The sequence below is a fragment of the Rhinopithecus roxellana genome, chromosome 18 (assembly GCF_007565055.1).
Source record: "Rhinopithecus roxellana isolate Shanxi Qingling chromosome 18, ASM756505v1, whole genome shotgun sequence".
NCBI lineage: Eukaryota > Metazoa > Chordata > Mammalia > Primates > Cercopithecidae > Rhinopithecus > Rhinopithecus roxellana.
In genome coordinates this window covers 97,566,171-97,592,357 of record NC_044566.1, presented here as the reverse complement: position 1 = coordinate 97,592,357, position 26,187 = coordinate 97,566,171, and the positions used below count along the sequence as shown (strand labels likewise).

General features: G+C 41.0%; 1 protein-coding gene across 2 annotated transcripts in view; it reads left to right on the top strand.

Annotated features, from left to right (window-relative positions):
• Positions 1–26,187, top strand: part of CLDN10 (claudin 10) — a 127,002-nt gene extending 100,815 nt beyond the window's left edge. The window contains exons 1-5 of one of the 2 annotated variants that reach the window (XM_010358908.2): positions 919–1,222; positions 8,394–8,555; positions 8,644–8,725; positions 25,175–25,282; positions 25,849–26,187. In XM_010358908.2, the coding sequence (XP_010357210.1) occupies positions 1,003–1,222; positions 8,394–8,555; positions 8,644–8,725; positions 25,175–25,282; positions 25,849–25,963 (687 nt within the window). In that variant the 5' untranslated portion in view covers positions 919–1,002 and the 3' untranslated portion in view covers positions 25,964–26,187. Of the gene's footprint in view, positions 1–918; positions 1,223–8,393; positions 8,556–8,643; positions 8,726–25,174; positions 25,283–25,848 lie in introns of those variants that run through there. The other variant, XM_010358910.1, reaches the window with a different exon arrangement.

The window sequence follows — 26,187 nt, the reverse complement described above, 5'->3', positions numbered from 1 at the left end:
TTTATGCCCAGATTTGTGGCTTCAGGAGCCAGAAGTACACCCTGATCGTTATGTTTACCTTTAGACAGCAATGTAGGGATGAAGGAATGAATCAGTTTATATTTCAATTAGGCGTGAGAGGTGGAGGTGGTTTAAAAACAAAAAAAAAGTCAAGATGGCAGTTTTGACTGGGATAGCAGCATCCTTTCATAGACCTGGGCGCTGGAATGGACCTACAGGGAAAATGTGTTAAACAAATGCCCTCTGTGTAGTGCATTGGTATGAGTACACCAGCAAGATCAAGATTGTCAGGATGCCCCATCTGCTGCTATCTTGACTTTAGGCCTGTGCCACGTACCTTTTTGCCAGGACTTTCCGCATACCACCAGGCCAAAAAGAACTGCAGAGTTTTGAGGGCAAGGCCGGTTTCCAGCCCAGAATCTGCACAGTGATCCCTCCCTGACAAGTCAAACAGAGTCACCCAAACAAACGCGGCACGCAAACCTTTAGAGTTCAGCAAACCGAGGGCTCAGTTGCCAAACCGTGTCCTTTCAGGGCACGGAAAAGGCTTTTCCTGCTTTGCTTCTACAAGGTAGTCAGGAAGCCAAGCTATTTGCCTCGGGTAGGGCTGGGTCGGGGTGATGAGGTGGGGGCGCAGCAGGCTGTCCACACCCGGTGCCAGTCTGAACCTGAGCCACTCCAACAAGCGAGCTCTTCTCCGCGGCCCTTCGGCGCGGGGGAGCGCAGGGGAGCGCAGGCCGGCCTTCCTCCCGCACGCGGGCGCTGACCAGCTGCAGGTGGAGAATCCGGTGAGCTATCGCGAGCCCTCTGAGCCCCCCTCCACGGGCCGGGGCATGGGTGTGCCGGATCGCGCGCGCCCCCTGGCGCCGGGTCCGGTGGGCGGGGCGGTGGGCGGGGACAGTGGGCGGAGGCGGAGGCCGGAGGCAGAGCCGCCGGGTTGGGAGTGCGGGGGTCGCGGCGCAGAGTGGGAGCGCTAGAGCGAGCAGGGCTGCAGCGGGCGGCATGGCTAGCACGGCTTCGGAGATCATCGCCTTCATGGTCTCCATCTCGGGCTGGGTACTGGTGTCCTCCACGCTGCCCACCGACTACTGGAAGGTGTCTACCATTGACGGCACGGTCATCACCACCGCCACCTATTGGGCCAACCTGTGGAAGGCGTGCGTTACCGACTCCACGGGCGTCTCCAACTGCAAGGACTTCCCTTCCATGCTGGCGCTGGACGGTCTGCATCCCCGCGGCCCCCGCCCTCGGCCCTCCCTCCTCGATGGCCAGCCCGCTGGGCGCCCTGTGGTCCCCAGTACTCCCAGCGGGACCCCCGGACTGGACTCCTCTGAGGCCCGCCCCGTTCCTCTCCACAGGGCCTCGGGGAGCCGGGGACGGTCCCTGGTGCCCGTCCTCTCCTGACGGCTGTCTCGCGGGGCGCCTGTTCGAGCCCGGGACCCCGGGAGGGGGGGACACGCAGACAGGCCCGGGTTGGTGACTCCCAGGCGTCGGGGGATGGGGGAGCTTTGCCGTCCTGAGAGTCGAGGACGCGGCTGCCCCTCTACCCCCATATCTTGGTGACCGCTGGGACCCACAGTTCATGCTGCAGGGATGACCTCCCCTACGTTCCCCGAAGGCTGGGTTCTGATGAAAACGGTGTCATTGCAAGCCAAATCCGCTTGTCCTGCCCTCCCTTGAGCCATTTCGTTGGTTCTTTTAAAAGTAGGCGGGGGTGGGGGGTGCGAGGTTGGAAGGGGGAAAACATATTGCAGGCTTTGTTGTTGTTTCCCTTTAAAGAGCTTCTACAAACTTGTCCGCCGAGGCAACACTGCAAACACTGCCGCCGAGTTTCAGGAAAATAATAGCTCTTGCGGTGCCGCAGTGAGTCGGCAGAGGGTAGGGAATCTTGGGCCGTGCGAGCGTGGCGCCCAGGAGCTGACTAGTTCTGCATCCGAGTCCCCGGTTGCCTGCTGCTGTCCTGGGTTATTCCTTTGTAGAGGTTCACCTGCGTCGCTCCGGTTAGGCCTTATGCTGGTAGCAGCTGGTGGATATTCACACAGAACTCTGGCTCTGTTGAGTTTCAAGACAACAGCCGATGTCAGTCCGGTCCCAGTGATTGCCCAAGTTCTAGGCTCTTTGCTTCCAGGATTTTACAGCAAACGGATCCCGGCAGAAACTTGAGGAGTTATTTACGTTATGTATTTCTAGATTTCAGGTGTTTCTTTTTCTTTTATTACCGCACTTGCAGTTTTTGTTTACATAGCTGTGTAAATGAAAGAAAATAATTGATTCCTCTAAGATGGGGTTTGCCACGAAAAGCAAACTGTTGCTCAACGTGGTATTTGATGGAACCTCCGTATAAAGAATACGCATCTAGTTTTAGAAGGGTGGCGCCCGGGTCCGTGTCCTGTTGGGTAAAATAAGCAGCCAGAACGGTGTTTATTCCCCCAGCATTACCGTTGAGTTTTCTGTGGTTTGTAGAGCACACATCCAGGTAGATGAACAGGCATTCTCTTGTTTCTGTGGTTTATAGTCAGCAATATGTTACTGTCCTGTGAACACTCTTCTGTTGTAACACTCTTCTATTGTTCCCTGAGATAGTGCTAGATAGGTATGCTTCCTTCTGTAGGACAGCTGGGGGACAAAGGAGAGAAGGAAATAAATGCTCTATGAATATTATTAAGTGCAGAATAATAAAGTTTTCTCTTACATGTCTGCAGTGAGAGTGGAGGTGGTACCATACCTATTTGGGGGCAGATCAGGGAGTGAAGAGGAAGTAGGAATAGTTGTCCTGGTTAGGAGAGCAGAGAGGAGTGACATTTATGTGCAGAGGAGTGACATTTATGTGCCATCCAACTTGCAAAATGGTCTTTCTGTGTGCTCATGTGACTAAAAAAATGACTTTTAAAAACATAAATGGCATGACACTACCTACTGTTGTACAATACTTTAAAATTAATATATTTTTCCAAGTCAGTAGTTAATAGAAGTGACTCTGTGTAACCGATGCATGGTATATTCATTAAACTGCATAAAATGGCTTAGTTAACCATGGATTCATTGTAGACATTGGACCTTTTCCAACTTTTCTTTGTTGGTGGTGCTTTACTGAAAATCTTTATATTCACCTCTTTGTACGTGTGTATATTTCTGTAGACTCCATTCCACTGAGACATGGTTTTGTAAGAGCAGTAGAATACACATGCATTTTAATATTCAGTTCATACTGTCAAATTACTTTCCACTGACAGTGTATGAAAGTACCTGCTTCTCCACATTCTCACCACTGTTAATTCAGTTTTTGTTGTTGGTTTTTTTTGTTGTTGTTTGTTTGTTTGAGATGGAGTTTTGCTCTTGTTGCCTAGGCTGGGAGTGCAATGGCACAATCTCAGCTGACTGCAACCTTCACCTCCCAAGTACAAGTAATTCTCCTGTCTCAGCCTCCCAACTAGCTGGGATTACAGGCATGTGCCACCATACCTGGCTAATTTTTTTTGTATTTAGTAGAGACAGGGTTTCACCATGTTAGGCTGGTCGCGAACTCCTGACCTTAGGTCATCTATCCTCCTTGGCCTCCCAAAGTGCTGGGATTACAAGTGTGTGCCACCATGCCCGGCTATCTTGTTATCACTTTAGTTGGAATTTCCCTTATTGCCATGGTCAAAATCACAGGTTATAAAAATGGTCAAAACCCATCTTATTATATATTTACTGATGATTTGTTTTTTTCTCTTTTGTGAATTGGCATCTATATCTTAGGCCCATGGTTCTGTTGTTTCTTCGTGGTTTTGATGATTTGTTCAGTCCTTGATTTGTTATGCAGGTTGCAATTTCACACCATTGTTTGTCTTTTAAATTTATGGTGCCTTTTCTCATACAGGACTTTGAACTTTGTAATAGAATCATATTTATCAGCCTGTTTTTTGATGACTTTGCCATCTGTGGCTTAAGAGGGCATTTCTTACCGCAAAACAAACTTACTTTTCTGCATCTCTCAGAATAACATTTTGGAGGGTTAAATCACGCAACTGTGTTTTCCTGTGGAGGGGAGTTGATTCCCCCACCTGCAAGTGGAAGCTTCCAGGATAGGGTCCCTCTGTTTGGCCTCTCTACCTTGCATTTCCAGGGCAGCCATATCTGGTGAGTGCTGGTCCTGACATTGCCTTTGGAGAAAGTTGCCATGGTAGCCTGAGTAGAACAGCCCTGCCCTTAAACCCACGCATGAGCTCTAGATTGGGAAGACAATCCAGGAAGGGAGAGAGAAGGCTCGTGACTCTTGCCTATCTTGTGATAGGTGGAAGAACTCTTAGAGTCAAACGATGAGGTCATTATTCTGAATTTCTTTTTCTTTTTCTTTTTCTTTTTCTTTTTTTTTTTTTGAGACAAAATTTCACTCTGTCCCCTAGGACAGAGTGCTATGGCATGATCTCTGCTCACTGCAACCTCCGCCTCCCTGGTTCAAGTGATTCTCCTGCCTCAGCCTCCTGAGTACAGGAGTGGGATTACAGGCGCCCACTGCCACACCTGGCTGATTTTTGTATTTTTAGTAGAGACAGGGTTTCACCATGTTGGCCAGGCTGGTCTTGAACTCCTGACCTCAAGTGATCTGCCCGACTCTGCCTCTCAAAATGCTGGGATTACAGGTGTGAGCCACACGCCCAGCCCTAAATTCTTATATAAAGAAATCTCTGATTCCCCTCCCCTAGGGGTATCATTGCCACTTGTTTTCCTTATAAGGAAAATGAGGCCTAGCAAAGCTATATGTCTAGATTTAATGTTATGCCATGTTAAGAACCCAGCTCTAATTTCTGCTTAGAATCCATTGTAGTATTATAATATGAAGGGATGCTTTGATGACTTTCATACTACTCAGCAGACACCCATATTATTCATCCTGTGAAGGAGGTGCTGCTACCCCTGTTTTCCAGAAGAGAGAACTGAGCCTCAGAGAGATTAGGTCCTATAACCAAGGGCATACCTCGGGTAAATAGAAGCACCAGAGGTGAAACTCAGAGTCCCTGCCCTCCTCATACCACTGTTCTCTCAAAGGATTTGCAGAAGTACACAAAGCTACCAGGAAAATAAAAGCACATTTTTTCCCTCTAAAAAAAAAAAAAAAAAAAAAAAAAAAATCCAGCAACTAGCACAGGTGCTGTTAGCAAATTGTCTCCACCAAGTGGATGTTTTCATTTTTTGCTGATTTGCAATTGCAAATAAAGTACACATAATTTGGAAAACACTTAACTTTTAAGGAACACCTTGAAGGTTTCCTTCAACAGAGTTCATTAATTTAAAGTCGCTGTATTTTACTATTTGAAAATTTCACAGTTGAATGAGCTTGTGATTTCTGTTTATTGTTAACCCATACTCCTTTCAAAGTACCACTTGAACTTCAGCTGAGAATAATTTTCAGCCAGCTTGTTTTTAGTGTATGCCATCTATTTTTGCTAGTGGGAATGCTTGCCATTTCTCCCAGGAGAACTAACTATAAATTATACTTCAGAGAACTTCTAAATAAATATGTTCATGCCTCAGCACCTTAATGTGTTAATTAGCTATTAACAGTGTCAGTAAATTAGACCTGTCAAAAATAATGGCCTCCTTGACTAGGTTTTTACTACCACTTCTCCTGCTGGTGTTACTTGTAAGTTTTGCCCTCAGGAACTGTTAAAAAGCAAGGCTGTAGAGGTCTGCTTTGCAAAAGATGAACTCTGAAAGGGTTTGTTGGAATCATCTTGGCTCTGACCTGTGGATATTGTAAGGACTGGTAGCCTTAGAACACTGAGAATTTACAAATCTCAGGCTTACGAGCAACTCCATTACATTTATGGTTGGCAGGGGAGTTTATCCCCAGCTCTTTGCTCTCCATTTCAGAAAATCTGGCCAATGATTGTCCTTATAAATTGCCTTCTTTGTGCATGCGCAAAATTAGCAAGTTATTGCTACTGTTCATGCTGGAGAAAGGTACCTCACTCTCCAAATCCGGGTTCTGGTTGGCACAAAAGAAGGACCTGACCAGATCAGAATCTGCCCTGCCCACTTCTTCTCTCATGCTTGTGTCAAGAGACCAAAGCGGGCCCTGCTGCCAATACCAGGGCTGAGACAGGGCATCTCAGAGTGAGAAACTTGGGACAAATGTTATGAGTGGTGATTACATAAAGTTTAAAGACTACTGTTATTTTCCCTGTCATATTAAGAATCAAATTGGTTGGCCTGGAATTCTACCCACTGTTTATCATCTGGGAAATGCATTCTGCGTTCTAAATGACCAGATTGTCTAATTTAACCTTTGGTAAATTCCTGACAACTTGAACTTTCTGTTAACAAAGCATGGAAGATAACTAAAGGAAATGCAAGTTAGGGTACATGCTAATGTTTCCTGGGAGTATATATAAATAGATGAGTCCCCCATTTTTTTGTTTATTTGATGACTGCAGTCAGGGTCAGTTGTAAAACCTCAAAACCATAGATTAAAATGAATTTCACAAAAAGAGTGAAACCACACTGTCCGAGTAGCCCTGGTGGCAAGTGATGAACCAGTATGGGTTATCCTCGCAGGCTCTCTTGAATCTTGTAAGGGACTGACAGGCTTCCCCTCTCTGTCTTGCCTCTACCTGCTGTCTGGGCTCTGGCTGGGGAACTTGAGGACTGAAGTTTAAAATAGAGCTGGTTCAGCATTTGGCAGCGGAGACTCAAATAGCCCTGCAGCACAATGTTTGCTATGAAAGAAGCCTTCATTATCCTGTTTTTCTAAAAATAAGTTTGTTTTGCTGTTTTTGATAGCCACGGTGTTAGTGAAATTGTTTTTTGTATGGAAATTGTTCACACTACACAATAGAAGGTGACTGTCCTTGCAGTCTGCATCTGTGGGAGTCTAAAGTGTTTACAATTAAGTAGAGCAGCTCCCGTTTTCTCTTAAAAAACTGGGTCCAAGGAATAGGATTAAAACTTCATTCTTTTCCAAAGAAACACAGACTGGGGCCAGGTGTGGTGGCTCATGCCTCTAATCTCAGCATTTTGGGAGGCTGAGGCAAGAGGATCACTTAAAGCCAGGAATTTGAGACTAATCTGGGCATAATAGCGAGACCCTGTCTCTAGAAAAAATTTAAAAATTAGCCACAGGTGGTGGCAAGCACCTATGGTTTCAGCTACTCAGAAGGCTAAGGCAGGAGGATCTCTTGAACCCAGGAATTGGAGGCTGCAGTGAGCTATGATGATGCTACTGCACTCCAGCCTAGGTGACAAAAGTAAGATCTTGTCTTAAAAAAAGAAAAGAAAAAGAAGAAACTGAACTGGAGGCCACTAGTATGTACTCCCTAAATTCATGATTATCATGATCTCGGAATTATTATTTATTGTGGCTGTGCTTGAACACCAGTAATAAATGACTTGTCATATATTGGCACACGAGAAGTTTTTTCCAGTTAAAAAGTTTAATTCCAAATGTAAATCTGATGTAGGTATATATGTTCATTTGCTTAGCAAATATTTACTTACACCCAGTATGTGCTACTATCACTATTTTAGATTGAAATCTGGCCTTGTTTCAGGCTGAAATGAAAATGACTGATGTGGTAAAAGCTTATTAGTTTAAACCCTGTTAATGTAAAAACCTGGACAAAAGCCACACTGAAGTTTACCCTGTACCCTGGCTGTGCAAATAAAAATACGTGACTAAGAAAAAGAATAACACAGGAAGGATGAACAAACGAACTCACAGAACATACTTTTTAGGATACTTTAAAGGCATTCATTTATAGGAGAACAGTTGACTTAATCACTATAAATTACTCTTCTACAAAATAGTGCTTTTTAAAACCCAGTTTTATTATATATGCCCTGAAAATAATAGTACTTCACTAAAATATTCCCTTAGACCCGCCTTGGTTCATAATGATATTCCACTAATATTGGAAGGTTTGACTCTTTGGAGCTCTTTCTGCTGCCCAGTTATAAATCTTATCATTTGATAATGTCAAAACCAAGGTCCAATGAGTGGAGGAGCTACAGAGTTGTGATGGTGGCAGATGATGTTTTTTCACAGTACAGGGCAATGTTATATGGAGTTTGTAGTCTGATTTGGGATGGAATCCATGTCTGCTACTTTCTAACTCACCTCTGGTAAGTCACATAACTTTTGCGGTGCCTCAGTTTCCTCATCAGTGAATATGGAAATAACACTCAGAGATCTGTCCTGAGGAGTCCGCATAAACCGCACTTCACAGTGTGTGACCTAGAATAGGCACTCCCTGTAGATTAACTTGCTTTCCTTTCTTGCTTGTCTTGCCAGGTTTTCACCATTACAGTTATCTGTTTGGAAAACAAACATCCAGAATGACAATGTAAAATGAGGATTTCTCCCTGGACAGCCACATGCTTTATGTAATGTAAATGACCTACTCTAATTGCAGGTTATATCCAGGCATGTAGAGGACTTATGATCGCTGCTGTCAGCCTGGGCTTCTTTGGTTCCATATTTGCGCTCTTTGGAATGAAGTGTACCAAAGTCGGAGGCTCCGATAAAGCCAAAGCTAAAATTGCTTGTTTGGCTGGGATTGTCTTCATACTGTCAGGTAAATAGTAACTTTCTTCCAAGCAAGGTAATTGATGATGTTAATGAAATCACACTAACCATAGTGCTTTCCCTCTGATACTTGTTAGGGCTGTGCTCAATGACCGGCTGTTCCCTATATGCAAACAAAATCACAACGGAATTCTTTGATCCTCTCTTTATTGAGCAAAAGTAAGTACTCCTCTCCGTCTGTTTCCAGCTCACAGGAAATGTATATAAATTAATATTCTCAACCAAGGGACATGAATTTCCTATATGACTTTTGAAAGTAAGACATACTGATAAATGGTAACTGATGACATCATTCAAGATTAAATGTGTTATATGCCACATACGCAAAACATACATTTAATTACTTTGCTAGTGTTGCAGTGTCTTGTCTCTAAACAGTTCAAGGCATCAAATTTAGAACGATAAACTTCATCGTCGGCTGTACATCATGAAACTGAGGTCAAGTAGAGGAAAAGTGAAAGGTGTCAGATGGGGAGGAAAGAATGATGCGGCGTGCGAATAGAAAATTAAAAGCTTGTCTCGATTGCTGCCCACTCAAAATGATATTTGCCAGAAGATAGTTTCTGGGTCTTTTAAATTTGCTGTGTTAACTACTGTCTTAACAAGCTCCACCTAATAAGCCTTTATAAAGAAACTGTGCATGATGCAAGGTTTTTGAAAAATGTTGTAGGAGCACGGCACCTTTACCCAAATGTGGTTGGTCGGTCTTGCAGATGAATGCTTTGGAATTAACGGATCAGTTTGCTTGTTGGTGGTGTTTTTAAACTATGGGCTGTTGCTTTTTATAGTTTCCCTAGGCTTATTTCTTTGGATTGGGAAAAACCCAGGGATACCAAATCAGAATTAATATATTAAATATTTTGTCTTGCCTAAGAATATATCTACATCCCTCTTTAGGAAGCCTCACATATATATATGTGTGTGTATTGCTATCAGTGAGGCTGGTAATTTTATTTTAGACTTCAGATCAAATTTTATAGAATTTTTAAGGAGTATATTACTGAAATAGCTGGTCAGCTGGGCTTTACTTTTTTTCTAGTGGTTTTAGGAATCTTCAGGAAATTGATGGTCTAGTTCTGTCTTAAGTGTACCTTATGCATAAATAGTAAATCTTATATCATGAAATATAATGAAAATAATAGCTAGTGCCTGTTGAGTCCCCACCAGGAGCCAAGCAGAGCACTGCAAATATTATTTTATTATGTTATTTTATTTTATTCTTAAAACAACCTTATAACCTTATTAAGTAGGTCCTCTTGGTACTCTTTCTTTAAATTGAGGAAAGAGGCCAAGTAATGTGTTCAAGGGAACTCGGACCAAACTAGTAGGCTGATTGAACTGTGATTCAAACCAGGCAGTTGAACTTCAGAACACTGGCTCCTAAAATGCATGATTTATAATATTCCACTATTTTGTAACTTTTGTGACAATATTCTATACATACTGTTCATCAACTTTCGTTTTTTTTTTTTAAGAGGGCCTCTTTCTGTCACTCAGGCTGGAGTGCGGTGGTGTGATCATAGTTCACTCCAGCCTTGCGCTCCTGTGCTCAAGTGATCCTCCCGCCTCAGCCTCCCGGGTAGTTGGGACATGTATGTGCCACCACAGCTGAAAACTTTTTTTTTTTTTTTTTTGAGATGGAGTTATTGCTCTTATTGCCCAAGCTGGAGTGCAGTGGTGCGATCTTGGCTCACTGCAACCTCCATCTTCCAGGGTCAGGCGATTCTCTTGCCTCAGCCTCCTTAGTAGCTGAGATTACAGGCACGCACCACCACGCCCAGCTAATTTTTTTGTATTTTTAGTAGGGACAGGGCTTCGCCATGTTGGCCAGGCTGGTCTCGAACTCCTGACCTCAGGTGATCCGACCACCTCGGCCTCCCAGAATGCTGGGATTACAGGCATGAGGCACTGCGCCCGTCCCCGGATAATTTTTCCATGTTTTAAAGGAGACAGGTCTTGCTATGTTGCACAGGGTTGTCGCCAGCTCTCGATCTTCAATGATCCTCCTGCCTCAGCCTCCCAAAGTACTGGGATTACAGGCATGAGCAGCCATGCCCAGCCTTTTCTAGACATTTAAAAATCATTTTTATTCAGAAATGTTATTAAATGGGAAACAAAAACAAATGTTTTAGACCCCAATATAACTTTTTTATCCCCTGCCTATGATACAAAAACATGTCCTGATTTATTAATTTTCTCCTGACATATCTTTCAAATGAGATTTGCACAGATGTACATGGCTGCAAATGTTGAAATGAAAACCGAGGCTGTATTTCTGAAGCTTAGAAATATTTTAATATTTAAATGAAATAATTGTATTTAAATGATACATTTTTATTTAGGGTTTGATATCATAAATATGCAACAAACCTGTGTTTCTCGTGGTTTATTTTATTAAACACATTGCTCACTCTTCTACATTATCTTTCCTATATTACTGGTTTTATTTTCCTGACAACTATTAAGGATATCTTTGTCTAAATCTTAACAATCATTGGAATCTTTCCTCAAATAGTCAAGGCTAATTTGTGTACAAACAATAACTTAAACCTATCTTTGTGTGACTGTTTTCTGTGCTTGCTATAGCTCAGTCACCTAATTCAGTATAGTGCCATTGGAATTTCTTATTCTCTCTTCAGATTTTGATTAAACTCAGTTTAGTAATTAAATGCTGTGAGAAGTTTTCCTCTTTTTCAACCTCTTAGTGCTACATTGAGCTATTCCATTCTCATTAGCTTCTTGGAATTTCTCTTTCCATCTCCGCCTTCCCTCCCCCTCCCCCTCCCCATCCCCCTCCCCCTCCCTCTCCCTCGTTTTCTCGTCTGTAAAACAAAGATAATAATAGTACCCCTCTCACGGAATTGCTGTGAGAGTTAGGAGATATATATATATGATTGGCACAGAGCAAACACCTTGTATTAGCATTTCTTGTGTTATATTAACTATTATGAAGATTGTTTTTTAATTCTGTATAGTAGGTAAGATGTGGCTTATCTTTATAGATGCCTTTATTAGCTCTTTTCTGAGGTGGCTTAAATATATAACACCTACAATTCACCAATTTACCTAATGTAATTAAAAGCACAAGAACCAGGGGTCATGAAAAACAGCACTGCTTATCCATTGGTAATATTTACAAATAACAGGCCCTTTGCATCAAGGTCTATAGAAAATATAGACTATACGAAACCTGATATTGAGAATGAGTTGACTCATTGAGATTGGGGCTTTCTCTCCTTCATCTTTGTTTTCTCTGCAGTGACTTTCACAAAGGTCCTCCATGATTTCAACAAAATCCAGCTGGATCAAGGAATTATCAAGGCCTGAGAATTGTAGATACCATCAGATTCTAATTACCCACAATGATAGAAAAGAGGCATTAAAATGACATGACACCCACAAGAACTCACACCTCATTTAAACAAAATACACTTGTATAAAAACTAATAAATGAACATGACTTCATTTGGTTTCCCTTTATCAATACCTTCTAGTAGAGGGGATAAAAACTGGGAAGATGAATAAGTTATAAATTGGCTACCAGCACAAAATGAACTGATTTCCTAGGTCTGAAATGTCATCTTTAAAGCAATATTTTATGTTGGCTTATTCTAGGGATAGCACTTCTTTGGCTAGATTTGCTGGAATTTGATAATTGATGCTTCTGGTTTTGTTTGTATGTGAACTTACAGAGGAATACATTGTAGAATCAAAGCTTGTGGCAGGGCCAGCCCTAGAAGGGCTGGGATGTGGAGGATGCCACTGTAGGAATGTTCTATGTCTTTGGTGTCTTAATCAGCTGGCATGAGAATTAAGTTCCTTGAGGTCAGAAAACGTCTGTACAACTCTATCTTCTTTGCCTAGCACAGTACCTAGAAGGGAAATTCTTGTCTGTAGACCTAGTCCTTTCAGAATTAGCAGAGATAATTGTTGTCTCAGTGGACAGAGGGAGCCTTCCAGAGGATGGAGCAAGAAAGTTCTCTTCTTCCCATTATTATCTTACATGAATCTTACAAAAACTAGCTGCCACTAAATACCATCTCTCCCTGCAGGAGCATGTGTGTTTGGACCCTTAGGAAGTGCAGTGAGAGACAGCTACGTGCCACACGTTCTAGTTTAAATTTCTGGTGAGCAAATACTTGCTCTCCAATACCCAAACCCTAAAACTCTGGAAAACAGGTTAGATCTCAGAGCATGGTTTTGTTGTTCTTGCTTTGCTGCTGCTGCTGTTTTTCCTTCAGATTTGTATGCTGTGTTAATTGGATCTTCTTTGTAGATTTCCAGGACAACTCTATATAAGGCACATCTTGCTTGCCCAAGTTAGGAAAACACAACTAAGCTCATGAACCAAGTTCCCGCTACATTCCTGCTATATGCAAGGAACTCAGCAGGGAGCTTCGTTGATGAGAAAAAAATGAGTGGCTTCTTGCGTGGAATTGGAGTAAAGATTGCAGCAGGCACACAACAGGCGGTATTGCACTTTATGTTCAGTGGCTAGTTCCTCTAAAAGCCCTTCCTTTTCCACCACATATTTGGGAAGATTTTTCTTCCAACCTACAATCATTTGGCAGGACTGCAATCTGTAAAGAGTTTCATCGTGTTCTGCTATTTCCCTGTTTTTCCCTTTTGTTTTGCTTTCTTTCATTCGAGCTATGACTATGTTTGATGACTCCAGCATGAGCTCTTACGGAGCCTTGAAAACTGTTTTTCAACTCTTCCCTTTAGGCTATGTCAAACTAACTTCCTCCTTATTATTAAAACAAAACCTAACAAATCTGAAAAAAAAAAAAAATTCCTACAAGCTTGTAGTAATAGGTACTCCTTAGCATGATTCACCATACCAGGATGTTGAAATTTAATTATGTTATTCCCACCATTGTTTTATTGTCCAAACCACTAACTTTCTGAATGTCCTGCTTTGTTTTCTTTGATAAACTACTGCAAGTAAGAATTGATCAACATTAAGAAACTTCTTTTCAAATCATGCAAAGTTATACGACTTAACCGATTGCTCTGGCTGAGGAAGTAGAACAGAATTATTATCTTAGACTTATTCTTTTTCTTTTTTTGTATATGAGATTTACTGTTAATATTTTGGCCCAGATATTCTTGTGTTGGGTTCTTATCATCCTCTAGGCTTTTTTATTTCCAGACTTTTCAAAATCATGTCACACTTCTCATTCCTGGCATGTATTTGGTTTCTACTTTAGGATTTAAGCTTTATATAGATAAAATCTTTTCACCATTGTGGCTATTTAGTAGTTAGAAATAAACAACTACCTGCTTGCTTTTTTAATTGTTATTTAAGTTCTAGGGTACATGTGCACAACATGCAGGTTTGTTACATAGGTATACATATGCCATGTTGGCTTGCTGTACCCATCAACTCGTCATTTATGTTAGGTATTTCTCCTAATGCTATCCCTCCCCAAGCCCCCCACCCCCTGACAGGCCCCAGTGTGTGATGTTCCCCGCCCTGTGTCTATGTATTCTCATCGTTCAGTTACCACTTATGAGTGAGAACATGTGGTGTTTGGTTTTCTGTCCTTGTGATAGTTTGCTGAGAATGATGGTTTCCGGCTTCATCCATGTCCCTGCCAAGGACATGAACTCATTCTTTTTTATGGCTGCATAGTATTCCATGGTGTATATGTGCCACATTTTCTTAATTCAGTCTCTCATTGATGGACATTTGGATTGGTTCCAACTCTTTGCCATTGTGAATAGTGCTGCAATACATACATGTGCATGTGTCTTTATAGTAGCATGATTTATAATCCTTTGGGTATATACCCAGTAATGGGATGGCTGGGTCAAATGGTATTTCTAGTTCTAGATCCTTGAGGAATTGCCACACTGTCTTCCACAATGTTTGAACCAATTTACACTCCCACAACAGTGTAAAAGCATTCCTATTTCTCCACATCCTCTCCAGCATCTGTTGTTTCCTGACTTTTTAATGATTGCCATTCTAACTGGCGTGAGATGGTATCTCATTGTGGTTTTGATTTGCATTTCTCTGATGACCAGTGATGATGAGCATTTTTTCATGTGTCTGTTGGCTGCATACATGTCTTCTTTTGAGAAGTGTCTGTTCATATCCTTTGCCCGCTTTTTGATGGGGTTGTTTTTTTCTTATAAATTTGTTTAAGTTCTTTGTAGATTCTGGGTATTAGCCCTTTGTCAGATGGGTAGATTGCAAAAATTTTTTCCCATTCTGTAGGTTGTCTGTTCACTCTAATGATAGTTTCTTTTGCTGTGCAGAAGCTCTTTAGTTTAATTAGATCCCATTTGTCTATTTTGGCTTTTGTTGCCATTCCTTTTGGTGTTTTAGTCATGAAGTCTTTGCCCATGCCTATGTCCTGAATGGTATTGCCTAGGTTTTCTTCTAGGGTTTTTATGGTTTTAGGTCTTACATTTAAGTCTTTAATCCATCTTGAGTTAATTTTTGTATAAGGTGTAAGGAAGGGATCCAGTTTCAGCTTTTACATATGGCTAGCCAGTTTTCCCAGCACCGTTTATTAAATAGGGAATTCTTTCCCCATTTCTTGTTTTTGTCAGGTTTGTCAAAGATCAGATGGTTGTAGATGTGTGGTGTTATTTCTGAGGCCTCTATTCTGTTCCATTGGTCTATATATCTGTTTTGGTACCAATACCATGCTGTTTTGGTTACTGTAGCCCAGTAGTATAGTTTGAAGTCAGGTAGCATGATGCCTCTAGCTTTGTTCTTTTGGTTAGGATTGTCTTGGCTATGCAGGCTCTTTTTTGGTTTCATATGAACTTTAGAGTAGTTTTTTCCAGTTCTGTGAAGAAAGTTATTGGTAGCTTGATGGGGATGGCACTGAATCTGTAAATTACTGTCAGCAGTATGCCATTTTCACGATATTGATTCTTCTTATCCATGAGCATGGAATGTTCTTCCATTTGTTCGTGTCCTCTTTTATTTTGTTGAGCAGTGGTTTGTAGCTCTCCTTGAAGAGGTCCTTCACATCCCTTGTAAGTTGGATTCCTAGGTATTTTATTCTATTTGAAGTAATTGTGAATGGGAGTTTACTCATGATTTGGCTGTTTGTCTGGTATCAGTGTATAGGAATGCTTGTGATTTCTGCACATCGATTTTGTATCCTGAGACTTTGCTGAAGTTGCTTATCAGCTTAAGATTTTGGATTGAGACGATGGGGTTTTCTGAATATACAAGCATGTCATCTGCAGAGAGGGACAATTGGACTTCCTCTTTTTCTAATTGAATACCCTTCATTTCTTTCTCTTGCCTGATTGCCCTGGCCAGAACTTCCAACACTATGTTGAATAGGAGTGGTGAGAGAGGGCATCCTTGTCTTGTGCCAGTTTTTGAAGGGAATGCTTCCAGTTTTTGCCCATTCAGTGTGATATTGGCTGTGGGTTTGTCATAAATAGCTCTTATTATTTTGATATACGTTCCATCGATGCCTAGTTTATTGAGAGTTTTTAGCATGAAGAGCTGTTGAATTTTGTCAAAGGCCTTTTTTGCATCTATTGAGATAATCATGTGGTTTTTGTCGTTGGTTATGTTTATGTGATGGATTACGTTTATTGATTTGTGTATGAACAACTACCTACTTTCAGATAAATTATCTCATTCTTGTCAAGTTGAATGGACACTAGACAATGTAAGAAGTAAATTTCTAGATTATACAGATTTTCCTGGGTGAGGATGAAAAGAATATTGACCTCATCAGGTGACCTTGTCAAGATATTTAATTTCTCTCTTCTATACTTATTATAATTTAATACACTATGGATGTTTATTTAAGTTTACTCCATTCATGAGGTTATTTGGAGGATGAACTAATGTTGATAGCAATCTCACATATTCTCAGATAGGAGATTCCAGATAAGTGCCAAGTGGTAAGAACAAAACAGAGTTCAACTGTTAAATATTAAGACAGTGTTATTCAGTGGTTTCAGTTTGTTCAGAAGTAGTGTAGGCCACCTCAGATCACCAGAATTACTTTGATGCTTTTTGTTATGCTAGCATGATATAAAAATCTGCTTGGGAACTAAATATTTGGCACTCTCTTTTGTTTTTACTGACTAGTGTGTGACATCATGGTTTCTGCCAGTGTGCCCTGCTTTCGGGTAATTCAGCTCTTACCTCCATTGCTCCTCTCCTTTTCACATCCTGGCTAACCTCTGATCAACCTTCAGAACCTGCATTCTTGGTGGGGTGTCCCTGTTTTGGGTGCTCCCTTTCCACCTCATGCTTCCATCCTAACCCTACTGGGTGGTTTGCACCTGCTTATTTATTGGCTGGTCTCCTTAACAAGACCACAAGCATCTAGAAATAGAAACGATGTGTTGCTCACTTCGGAATCTCTTGTAGAGGACCCATGCTCCATGACCCTTACAGCAAGGACGGTAAATCCGCAGTGGTGTAGGACTGTCTGCCTGTCTGCATCTCTCCTAGAATGGTAAGACGGAGCATGCTTGTGGTGATCGCCTCAAGGAACAGGGAGAGGCAGCATGGCACACTGTTCAAGAATAAGGACTCTGGATCCAGGCTGCCTGAGAGTAAACCTTCGCTCTGTCACTTTCTAGCTGTGTAACCTTGAAGAAGTTACTTATCCTTTCTGTGCCCAGTGCCCCTCATCAGTAGAATGAGGATAATACATACTAGGAGGCTGTTGTCAGGATTAAATGAGATAGTATACTTCAACTGTTTAGAATCATGGTAGTTCATAGTAAACACTTACTCAATGCTAGCTACTATTTTGGGGATACTGACCCTAATGCACAGTATACTAATGTATAGTATATTACCTTATGTAGTCTATTAAGGTTAGCCACAGAGAAATGTATGTTGAAATGTTGGAGACCTAGTAGAAGAGATAATCGTTTTAAGACCCTTGGCTCTCAAATAGAAGGCACATTTGAAGGGGACCTAACATGAAACCATAAGGCTTGGCTTGGTGCAGTGGCTCATGCTTGTAATCCCAGTACTTTGGGAGGCCAACATGGGTGGATATTTGAGGTCAGGAGTTCGAGGCCAGACTGGCCAACAAGGTGAAACCCTGTCTCTACTAAAAATACAAAAATGAGCTGGGTGTGGTGGCAGGTGCTCATAGTTCCAGCTACTCAAGAGGCTGAGGCAGGAGAATCACTTGAACCCGGGGGGGTGGAGGTTGCAGTGAGCCAAGATTGCACCATTGCACTCCAGCCTGGGCAACAGAGGGAGTGAGACTCTGCCTCAAAAAATAAATAAATATATATAAAATAAAATAAATAAGGCTTGTGTAATTTAAAAATTGTTGGTCACCTCTGTCATAGCATTGAGTTAGAGATAAGTAATAATTTAAAGTTGTCAACTGGATACTCTTGGTTCGATTCTAAAATATGTTCAGGTAGGTTACTTGAAGACTGAATAAAATGTCAGATACACTTTTGATTGACCCAAGCTTCTTTTGCTGCAAGACCATCTGTCTATTTTTACCTCAACACAAAGCCATGTACACCCACATCCACACACGGATTCTTGACCCAAGCTTAGCAATACTGGCCATGCCCTAAGGCATCTCAGGACAGTATTTGTTATTTTAGGAATTTCCCATCTTGAAGCACAGCCTTCTCTGTGATGTCAGTTTATTCAGACTTAAAAGTCTGCATGTAAACCTGTTATTGTGCCTACTTTAAGTATTATGACTCAGTGCCTCATTTCTCACTTACAGCCAAGCAAACTCCCCAATTATCCACACACGAATGGCGATGTGGTATGGATGGTGCTAAGCAACAGTGACTTTGGGACCATGAGATGTTCCTTTTACATTACAGTTTACTTTGGCTAACAAAGATTAGCCAACATTAGATTTAGTCCTACTGTGGATGATTTTTAAATTTCTGTGAATAATTTTAAAGAATTAGTAGTCCTATGTAGACACTCACTGATCATTTTACATACTATTAGAGAGGCAGGTGGCGGAGAGGAGAAGGGTGAGGTTTTGGAGTTTGACTCAGCTCTGATCCTGGCTGAATCCTCATCCTTGCTCTTCTGTTATATTAGGTAGAGTGCAGTTGCCTTGACTGGATAACAGAGGTAGTATTTCCTGTTCTGAATGTTAAGAGGATGAGAGAAGATAAAATATTGGGGAGATACTGGCCCAAAGATGTGAAATTTCAGTTAGGAGGAATAAAATATATACATAATTTAAAAATGTATATATAGAGAGACCAGTTTTATATCTATTTATAAATTCATTTCAGCATTCCTGATTGCCTAAATATGTTTCCTGAAGTTACCTTTGGACAATGTGTAACATATTAGGTTGGTGCAAAAGTAATTGCAGTGTTTGTCGTTACTTTTAATAGCAAAAACTGCAATTACTTTTGCACAGACCTAATATTTCTGCTTCCCTAATTAGGTAATGAGCTAAATAAAATCCTTGAAACATGTTCATTTGAGAAAATAAAAAGAAAACGTCTATAAAGCATACACCACAGTGACACATGGTAGGTAATCAATCATTGTTACCTGTTATTAATATATGCAACTTCTAGAATTCTGAACTACCCTAATGAAAATCACAGCACATGGAAGGATAATGGGCATATGTCTATTATAATCTAGCCACAGAAAAGCAGTTTTTTTGTTTAGGTACCCCCCTCCCAAATGTCTTTATTTTGGGTTTCCTAAATGTAAGAATTCTCTATGAAGTTTCCATATATAAGTAGACACTTATAAATTATTCCATCCTACTTTCACCACCATTTGGGAGGCACCTGCCACTATTTTGCAAGTCTTGTTGGACGCCTCCGGTAGGAAGTACTGTGGCATCTGCCAGGCAGTGGGAGAGAACCCAGCAGAGGGGGAGGCTGAGTGTCTCATAATAAAGACTGGACTGTGGCAGCCTCAGAGATACACAGGATGAGCGGGCACCCCACATAACTGGGGCCCCAAAAGAATGAGGTGTATTTTGGGGAAATGCAGATCATTGCTGTAGAATACTTACTTATATAAAAATAAAATCAATTCATGCAGTTATATAGATCTTGGATTGTATTTAATATAAGACAATGCATTGAATAAAAAGTTTTTTGTTAGACCAATAGAATTCAATTTTGAAATGTTATATTTGATAATATATGAGTGTACTTTCTGGATTTTAAACTTTGTAAAAAAAAAAAACTTACATAGTTAATTGGAAAATGTGTTTTGGCTGTTACTACTCTTGATTAAAATGAGGAGCAGGATACTATGTTTGAAAAACACACAATATTGAAGGATGGCAGAAGACCTGGCTTCTAGCTCTGTGATCTTCAGCAAGGTCACTTCACTTTTCTGGGGATCTTAAAAGGATGAGGTGCTTTCGTTTGTTAAAACCGATCTTGCTTTGTTTTGGGAGGGGATGCTCTTAACTTTTTCAGCTCCAACATGCCCTGATTCTAATTGGTATCCTCACCTCTTTTTGTGCCGGAAGAAAAGGCAGCCCAAGGGCATTCATTAAAAAATCCCGTGCCCTGAAGCCCTTGAGCCACTGAGAACTTAACCAGCCAGGGAGAGAGAAAATTCCCATCTTTCTGAAATGACAACTAAAAATATGTTGCATTGATTGGGTTTTTTATATTTATAAAATCTTTTACTTAAAGTGTACATAAAAGGATGATGGCGTGACAATTAAGAGCTTCGGTTTGGAATCACAGTTTTGGGTTTTAAATCATGGGTCTACAATTTATTTGGCTGAAACATGAAGGAACAAGTAATTTAATCTCCCAGAGCTTTAGTTTCCTCATTTGTAAAATGAGTATAGTAATATGCATCTCCCAGGCTTATGATGAAGACTGAATATCATAATGTTTGTAAAAAAAATCTTAGCACACACAGAAAAGTCCTAGTATAATCAGCTGGCAGTAATAGTAGCTGTTGTTAGCATGGACATTGACTTGAACTACATCTGAGTGTGTTTGGGAGAACCGTGGTAATGTTTACTTTGCAAAAACATGCTCTTCTTATTGTTTCATCACACTTTACTGTAATTATTGGTTTAATGTCTGACTATCCCCAGTAGACTATACAATCTGGATCTGTGAGCCAGGGCCATGTCCCTGTTATCTGCCCTGAACACCTGATTAGCACAATGCCTGGCATGTCATTTCTGTAGAGGTAACCAGAGGAGGTTATACCAGCTCCCCATAGATGGCAAACTTAAATCAGAATAGGAATTTGGGTGCCAGGAAGACAGAAGTAGGAGGTTCAGCATTCCATTTCCTTAGGATTACTCTAAATGGCTAAAATATGAGTTGAAGTATGAAATGCATCAGAATCAAGGTCTCTAGGTTGGTGTAGCTCTGGCCAGCTCAACATGAAATGAGAGCCATGCACAACAGCCTACAGCACCACATACAGCTGGGTGGAGAGTGACTGCACCTTAGATCTTTATGGTTTCTTCTTTGAGAAAAAGTAAGTTATCTGTGTTTTAATTTCTGTTAGAAGTAAATTTGTTCCCCATTCTGTTTCTAAAGTCACTTAGTGACGTTATTAATGTATATTGAAGTTATACATGCAGGTTTTGATTAGTCCATCAACCAAGATCCTCTAAAAACAATGTTTTCCTCCATAAATGAAGTTCTGTCCTCAATCTGAAAGTCATGGATATGGATTGGTCCAGTGTCATGTAGATTTATAACCTTTCAGAATAATGAAGAAACTTTGGTGTTAGTCATAAAGAGGGCACACTCTGAGCAGGAAGGCTGGCCGAGGGCCAGGAGGATATTGTTCACAAAAGACCTACAACAGAGAATCTGAAATTTGGATAATCTTACCAACGTGTTGAAATCAGCTTCTTAGTGTACCAAAAAGGAAGAAAGATTTCCAGACAGAGACTAAATAAGTCTCCTAATCAATGTGAAAGAATATGTGCCTGGGAACAAACTGGAGTGGATATTATGGTCACCTCTTTCTCAGTCATGTCTTTCAATAACACACGTCAGTTTTTTTTGTCTGTTTATTATTTGTGTTTTTTAATTTTTATTTGTGTGTGTGTGTTTTTTTATTGTACTTTAAGTTCTAGGGTACATGTGCACAACGTGCAGGTTTGATACATAGGTTTACATGTGCCATATTGGTTTGCTGCACCCATCAACTCATCATTTACATTAGTTATTTCTCCTAATGCTATCCTTCCCCACTAGCCCCCACCCTGTGTCCAAGTCTCATCGTTCAATTCCCACCTGTGAGTGAGAACATGTTGTGTTTGGTTTTCCGTCCTTGTGATAGTTTGCTGAGAATGATGGTTTCCAGCTTCATCCATGTCCCTGCCAAGGACATGAACTCATCCTTTTTAAAGGCTGCATAGTATTCCATGGTGTATATGTGCCACGTTTTCTTAATCCAGTCTATCACTGCTAGACATTTGGGTTGGTTCCAAGTCTTTGCTATTTTGAATAGTGCCGCAATAAACATACGAACACATGTCAGTTTTTGCCAGATACACACGGAGAGGTGTGAATTAAAGTCACTGTTGAGTAAGTTTCTGATACGTCTTTCAACAGAAAGAAGAAAAAGTCTCTGAAAGAACATGCCACCAAATTAAAAAAAAAAAATTCTGGGGTAGACGTATGGTTTCTGAAATCATCTCTAAATGAATACTGTCTATTAAATGTTTGTCTCCAACATAATTCACACTGAAATTCAAATGGAAATGATTTTTTCCTTGGAATAGAGTCAATATATAGTGACTTAAGATATTTTTCAAAAAGGGCCATGTGTGGTGGCTCACACCTGTAATCTCAGCCCTTTAGGAGGCTGAGGTGGGTGGATCACCTGAGGTCAGGAGTTCGAGACCAGCTTGGCCAACATTGGGAAACCCCATCTCTACTAAAAATACAAAAATTAGTTGGGCATGGTGGCACACACCTGTAATCCCAACTACTCGGGAGGCTGAGGCAGGAGAATTGCTTGAACCCGGGAGGTGGAGGTTTGCAGTGAGCTAAGATTGCACCATTGCACTCCAGCCTGGGCAACACAGTGAGACTCCATCTCAAAAAAGAAAAAGATATATTAAAAGGATATATTTTAAAAGATATTAAATATTAATATAAGCCAAACTCATGATTCCTAAATTCCTCCAGAAAGTTTCAATATGGCTTAACGTAGACCCACTTCCTCATCCACCTGGGTAATTTATCCTGTAATTTGTAGTAATACTGTATCTGTGTTTGTAATGCTTCTTTCAGTGAACTCATTGTGCCAAGCTATGCTTATCATTTCTATCATCTTCATCCCCCAACTGGCCACTCTTAATAATGCGATATTTATTTATTTGTGATCAACCATGGTATCTGGCATTGGCATTCTATTTTAGTGAAGTTCAATATTTTCAGAAAAATCTCAGACCATTTTTTCAGGGCATATTTACACTAAGAGTAATATTAAGGTATAGTTTCAGGAGAGAAGATAGCCTAACCTGTACTGGGGAAAAAAAGTCGAGAAAAATAGCTAGTGTTGTACAATTATAGTCATCCTATAATAATATACTTCATGCAGAACTTTTCAGTTATGCTCACTCCTTTAGTTGTCTGCAGCAAAAAGGGTGCCAACAGACAGATCTGATGCCATCTTCTAGGATTTCCAGGTGTTTCAGGGGCCAAATGACATGCACCTCCAGTTTAGCAGGCATGCTACTTGTTGTGTGTGCATAATCTCACTAAAACAACATAAAAGTAGGGCTGACTGCAGAAATCCAGGGCATCTTTTTCAGATGTGTAACACAATATTTAATGAAAGTATCTTTTCTGAAACTCCCAGTTCAGCATTCCTGATCTGGCCAACTCTTTTTTCACTTGTGGACTTCCTGCTCAGTCCTCGTGTGTGTGTGTGTGTGTGTGTGTGTGTGTGTGTGTGTGTGTGTGTGAACTAACATGAAAGCAAAAGCAACCTTTCGTTTTCTAACTACAGTCTGCCTACATGATTTGCGCTGTAGAACAGAATAAACAGATGGAAAGCGTGGCAAGGTTAATAAGGCAGAGTGTGTGTGTGCAGACCAAGGGTGTTTTCCCCACTTATACAAACCCTCTGTCTCTGCCATTGCCCCTTAAGGGAACCTGCGTAAGTTTCTCAGATGCCAGAGCACAGTTAGTGCTCCAGAGCAGGAAGGGCTTCCCCCTAGTTGCAGCTGTTCCTTGCCCCATCTAGCACCCAGATGTCCCAGGAAAGGCAACACAAGAGTGAGTAACTGAAATGGTCACAGAGCAGCATTTATTGTGCACATAACTCCATCCCAACTGAAAATGTACAAGTGGGTCCCGTGTCCCTGATCAATGTGATATGTGTCTTAAAATACTGAGGTTCACTAAAATAGGATGCCAGTGCCAGGTACCATGCATGCTTGATTAAAAGCACACCCTGCTTCCTGCTCCCCTGGCTAGTGATGGGCCCATCCTATTACACCACTCTGCCTGCGACTCAGACCACACCAGAAAGCCTGCCCATGTGCAGAGCCAGCGTTCAGAGATAGTGACGCTTCAAGTAGGAGGGGGTGCAGCAAGGCTCAGGACAACCCCAGGCAGCACTGGGTGGCCTCCATCTGATACTGAAGCCTGGCCTTGGCTCTTGAACTTGGCTCCCCTGCACCCTAGGGATGGAACTAACCTTGGGCCCTGTGTTGCCTTTCCCTGGACCTCTTACTCTCCCCTGGACCTCTTACTCTCTTCTGTGCTATCAAAACAGACCCTCCGACCCTGGCTTTATTTTATACTGAAAAGCACCGAGATTTCTTTTGTCTTGCAATGGAAGTTTATGGGCCCCCAAATGAGAGTTACTCTTTATAAAAACAAACAAAAACCTAAAATCAACCTATTCTTCTGGAGAAAGCTAAACAAACATGAGAACACACATAGTCACTGAGATTTTGGTGTACTTTTCTCATTCCTTGTTCTCTGGGTGAACTAAAAGGATTTCCTCTAGTCCGCTACTGTAAGTGATCTTGTTTTTTGTCCTCAGTAGCACTGTTCGTACATTTGTTTCATGGCCTTCCCAGGGAAGGACTGTCTCGTTTATCTTTGCATCTGCTCCTGCTGTGGTCATCGGCAGAGCACTATGACCTGCCATCCGGGAGATGCATAATAGTAATTTATCACTAAATGATAGCTATTGATTCATTTCCCCACTAGACTGCAGTGATTAATGACGATTTGCACATAGCAGGTGCTTAGTAAACATTTACTAAATTGAACTAACATGACAGCAAAAGCAACCTTTCGTTTTCTAACTACAGTCTGCCTACATGATTTGCGCTGCAGAACAGAATAGACAGACGGAAAGCTTGGCAAGGTTAAGGCAGAGTGCAGAGGAAAGGTGCTGGCTGAGTCAGGAGACCCTGGCTGTGACTACTTTTGCTTTGACCTTGCCCCCGTGGATGCCCTCATTTCCTTTCAGGATGTTGGGATGGTCTAATGGCTATAAAAACACTTTGGGAAGAGTTTACAGCATTTTACAGCCACAAGGCGTTATTATTTCCTTTACAATTTTCAATAGCAAAAAAACATAATGAGCATTTAGTAAATGTTGACTATCAGTGTTAAATACTGTTTACTCCCCAAATAAGTGAGCTGTAATACTTGTGTAATGCTTTCTCACAGGTATGAATTAGGAGCCGCTCTGTTTATTGGATGGGCAGGAGCCTCACTGTGCATAATTGGTGGTGTCATATTTTGCTTTTCAATATCTGACAACAACAAAACACCCAGGTATGAAAAAGAGACAAAAATGATCTGTTAAAAAGTAGAATGCTATTCTAAATCATTACATGTGGGACAAATTACAGATAGTTCATATGATTCTTAGAAACTTCCAAAATCCAGAATTGGAAAAGGTTAGGAGTACAGTTAATTTTTTAAAGTTTTACCATTATTATATTCCAAAGAAAATTCTGTAAGTAGAAATAAGGGTCTGAATATGAGGACATGTTCTTCACTTTGGCCTCATCATAATTTTCCTGTAGGTAGGCAGGAATGTTGATGGCCTCCACTAAGTCTCCTGGGTTCCAGGAAGACGAGTTTTAAAACATGATTTTGTAAGAGGATAACTGAACAAATGACCAAGTCATGAGTTTCTTCTGCAGAGATTCTCCATCCCACCAGTTATTCAGACATGACACTGAAAATACTTCTTGGGGCAAGAGAGAAGAAAGCTATTTAAGAAAGAGGAAGACTTACATTTAGATACTGGCAAAGACGGGCTGAAACAGTTTCTTCCCATTTTTGTTTGCCCTATGCGTAGAATAGAACCTACCAAACTATGTTTTACCTTTCAGATACGCATACAACGGGGCCACATCTGTCATGTCTTCTCGGACAAAGTATCATGATGGAGAAGATTTTAAAACAACAAACCCTTCAAAACAGTTTGATAAAAATGCTTATGTCTAAAAGAGCTCACTGGCAAGCTGCATCTTGAGTTTATTATAAAAGCGAACTGTTCACAAAATGATCCCATCAAGGCCCTCCCATAATTAACACTCAAAACTATTTTTAAAATATGCATTTGAAGCATTTGTTGATTGTAATGGATGTAAGTGTTCTTACACAGTTATATACTAATCATTTTCTGTTGTGGCTTTCTATAAAAAATAAACAGGTTATTTACAGGATTT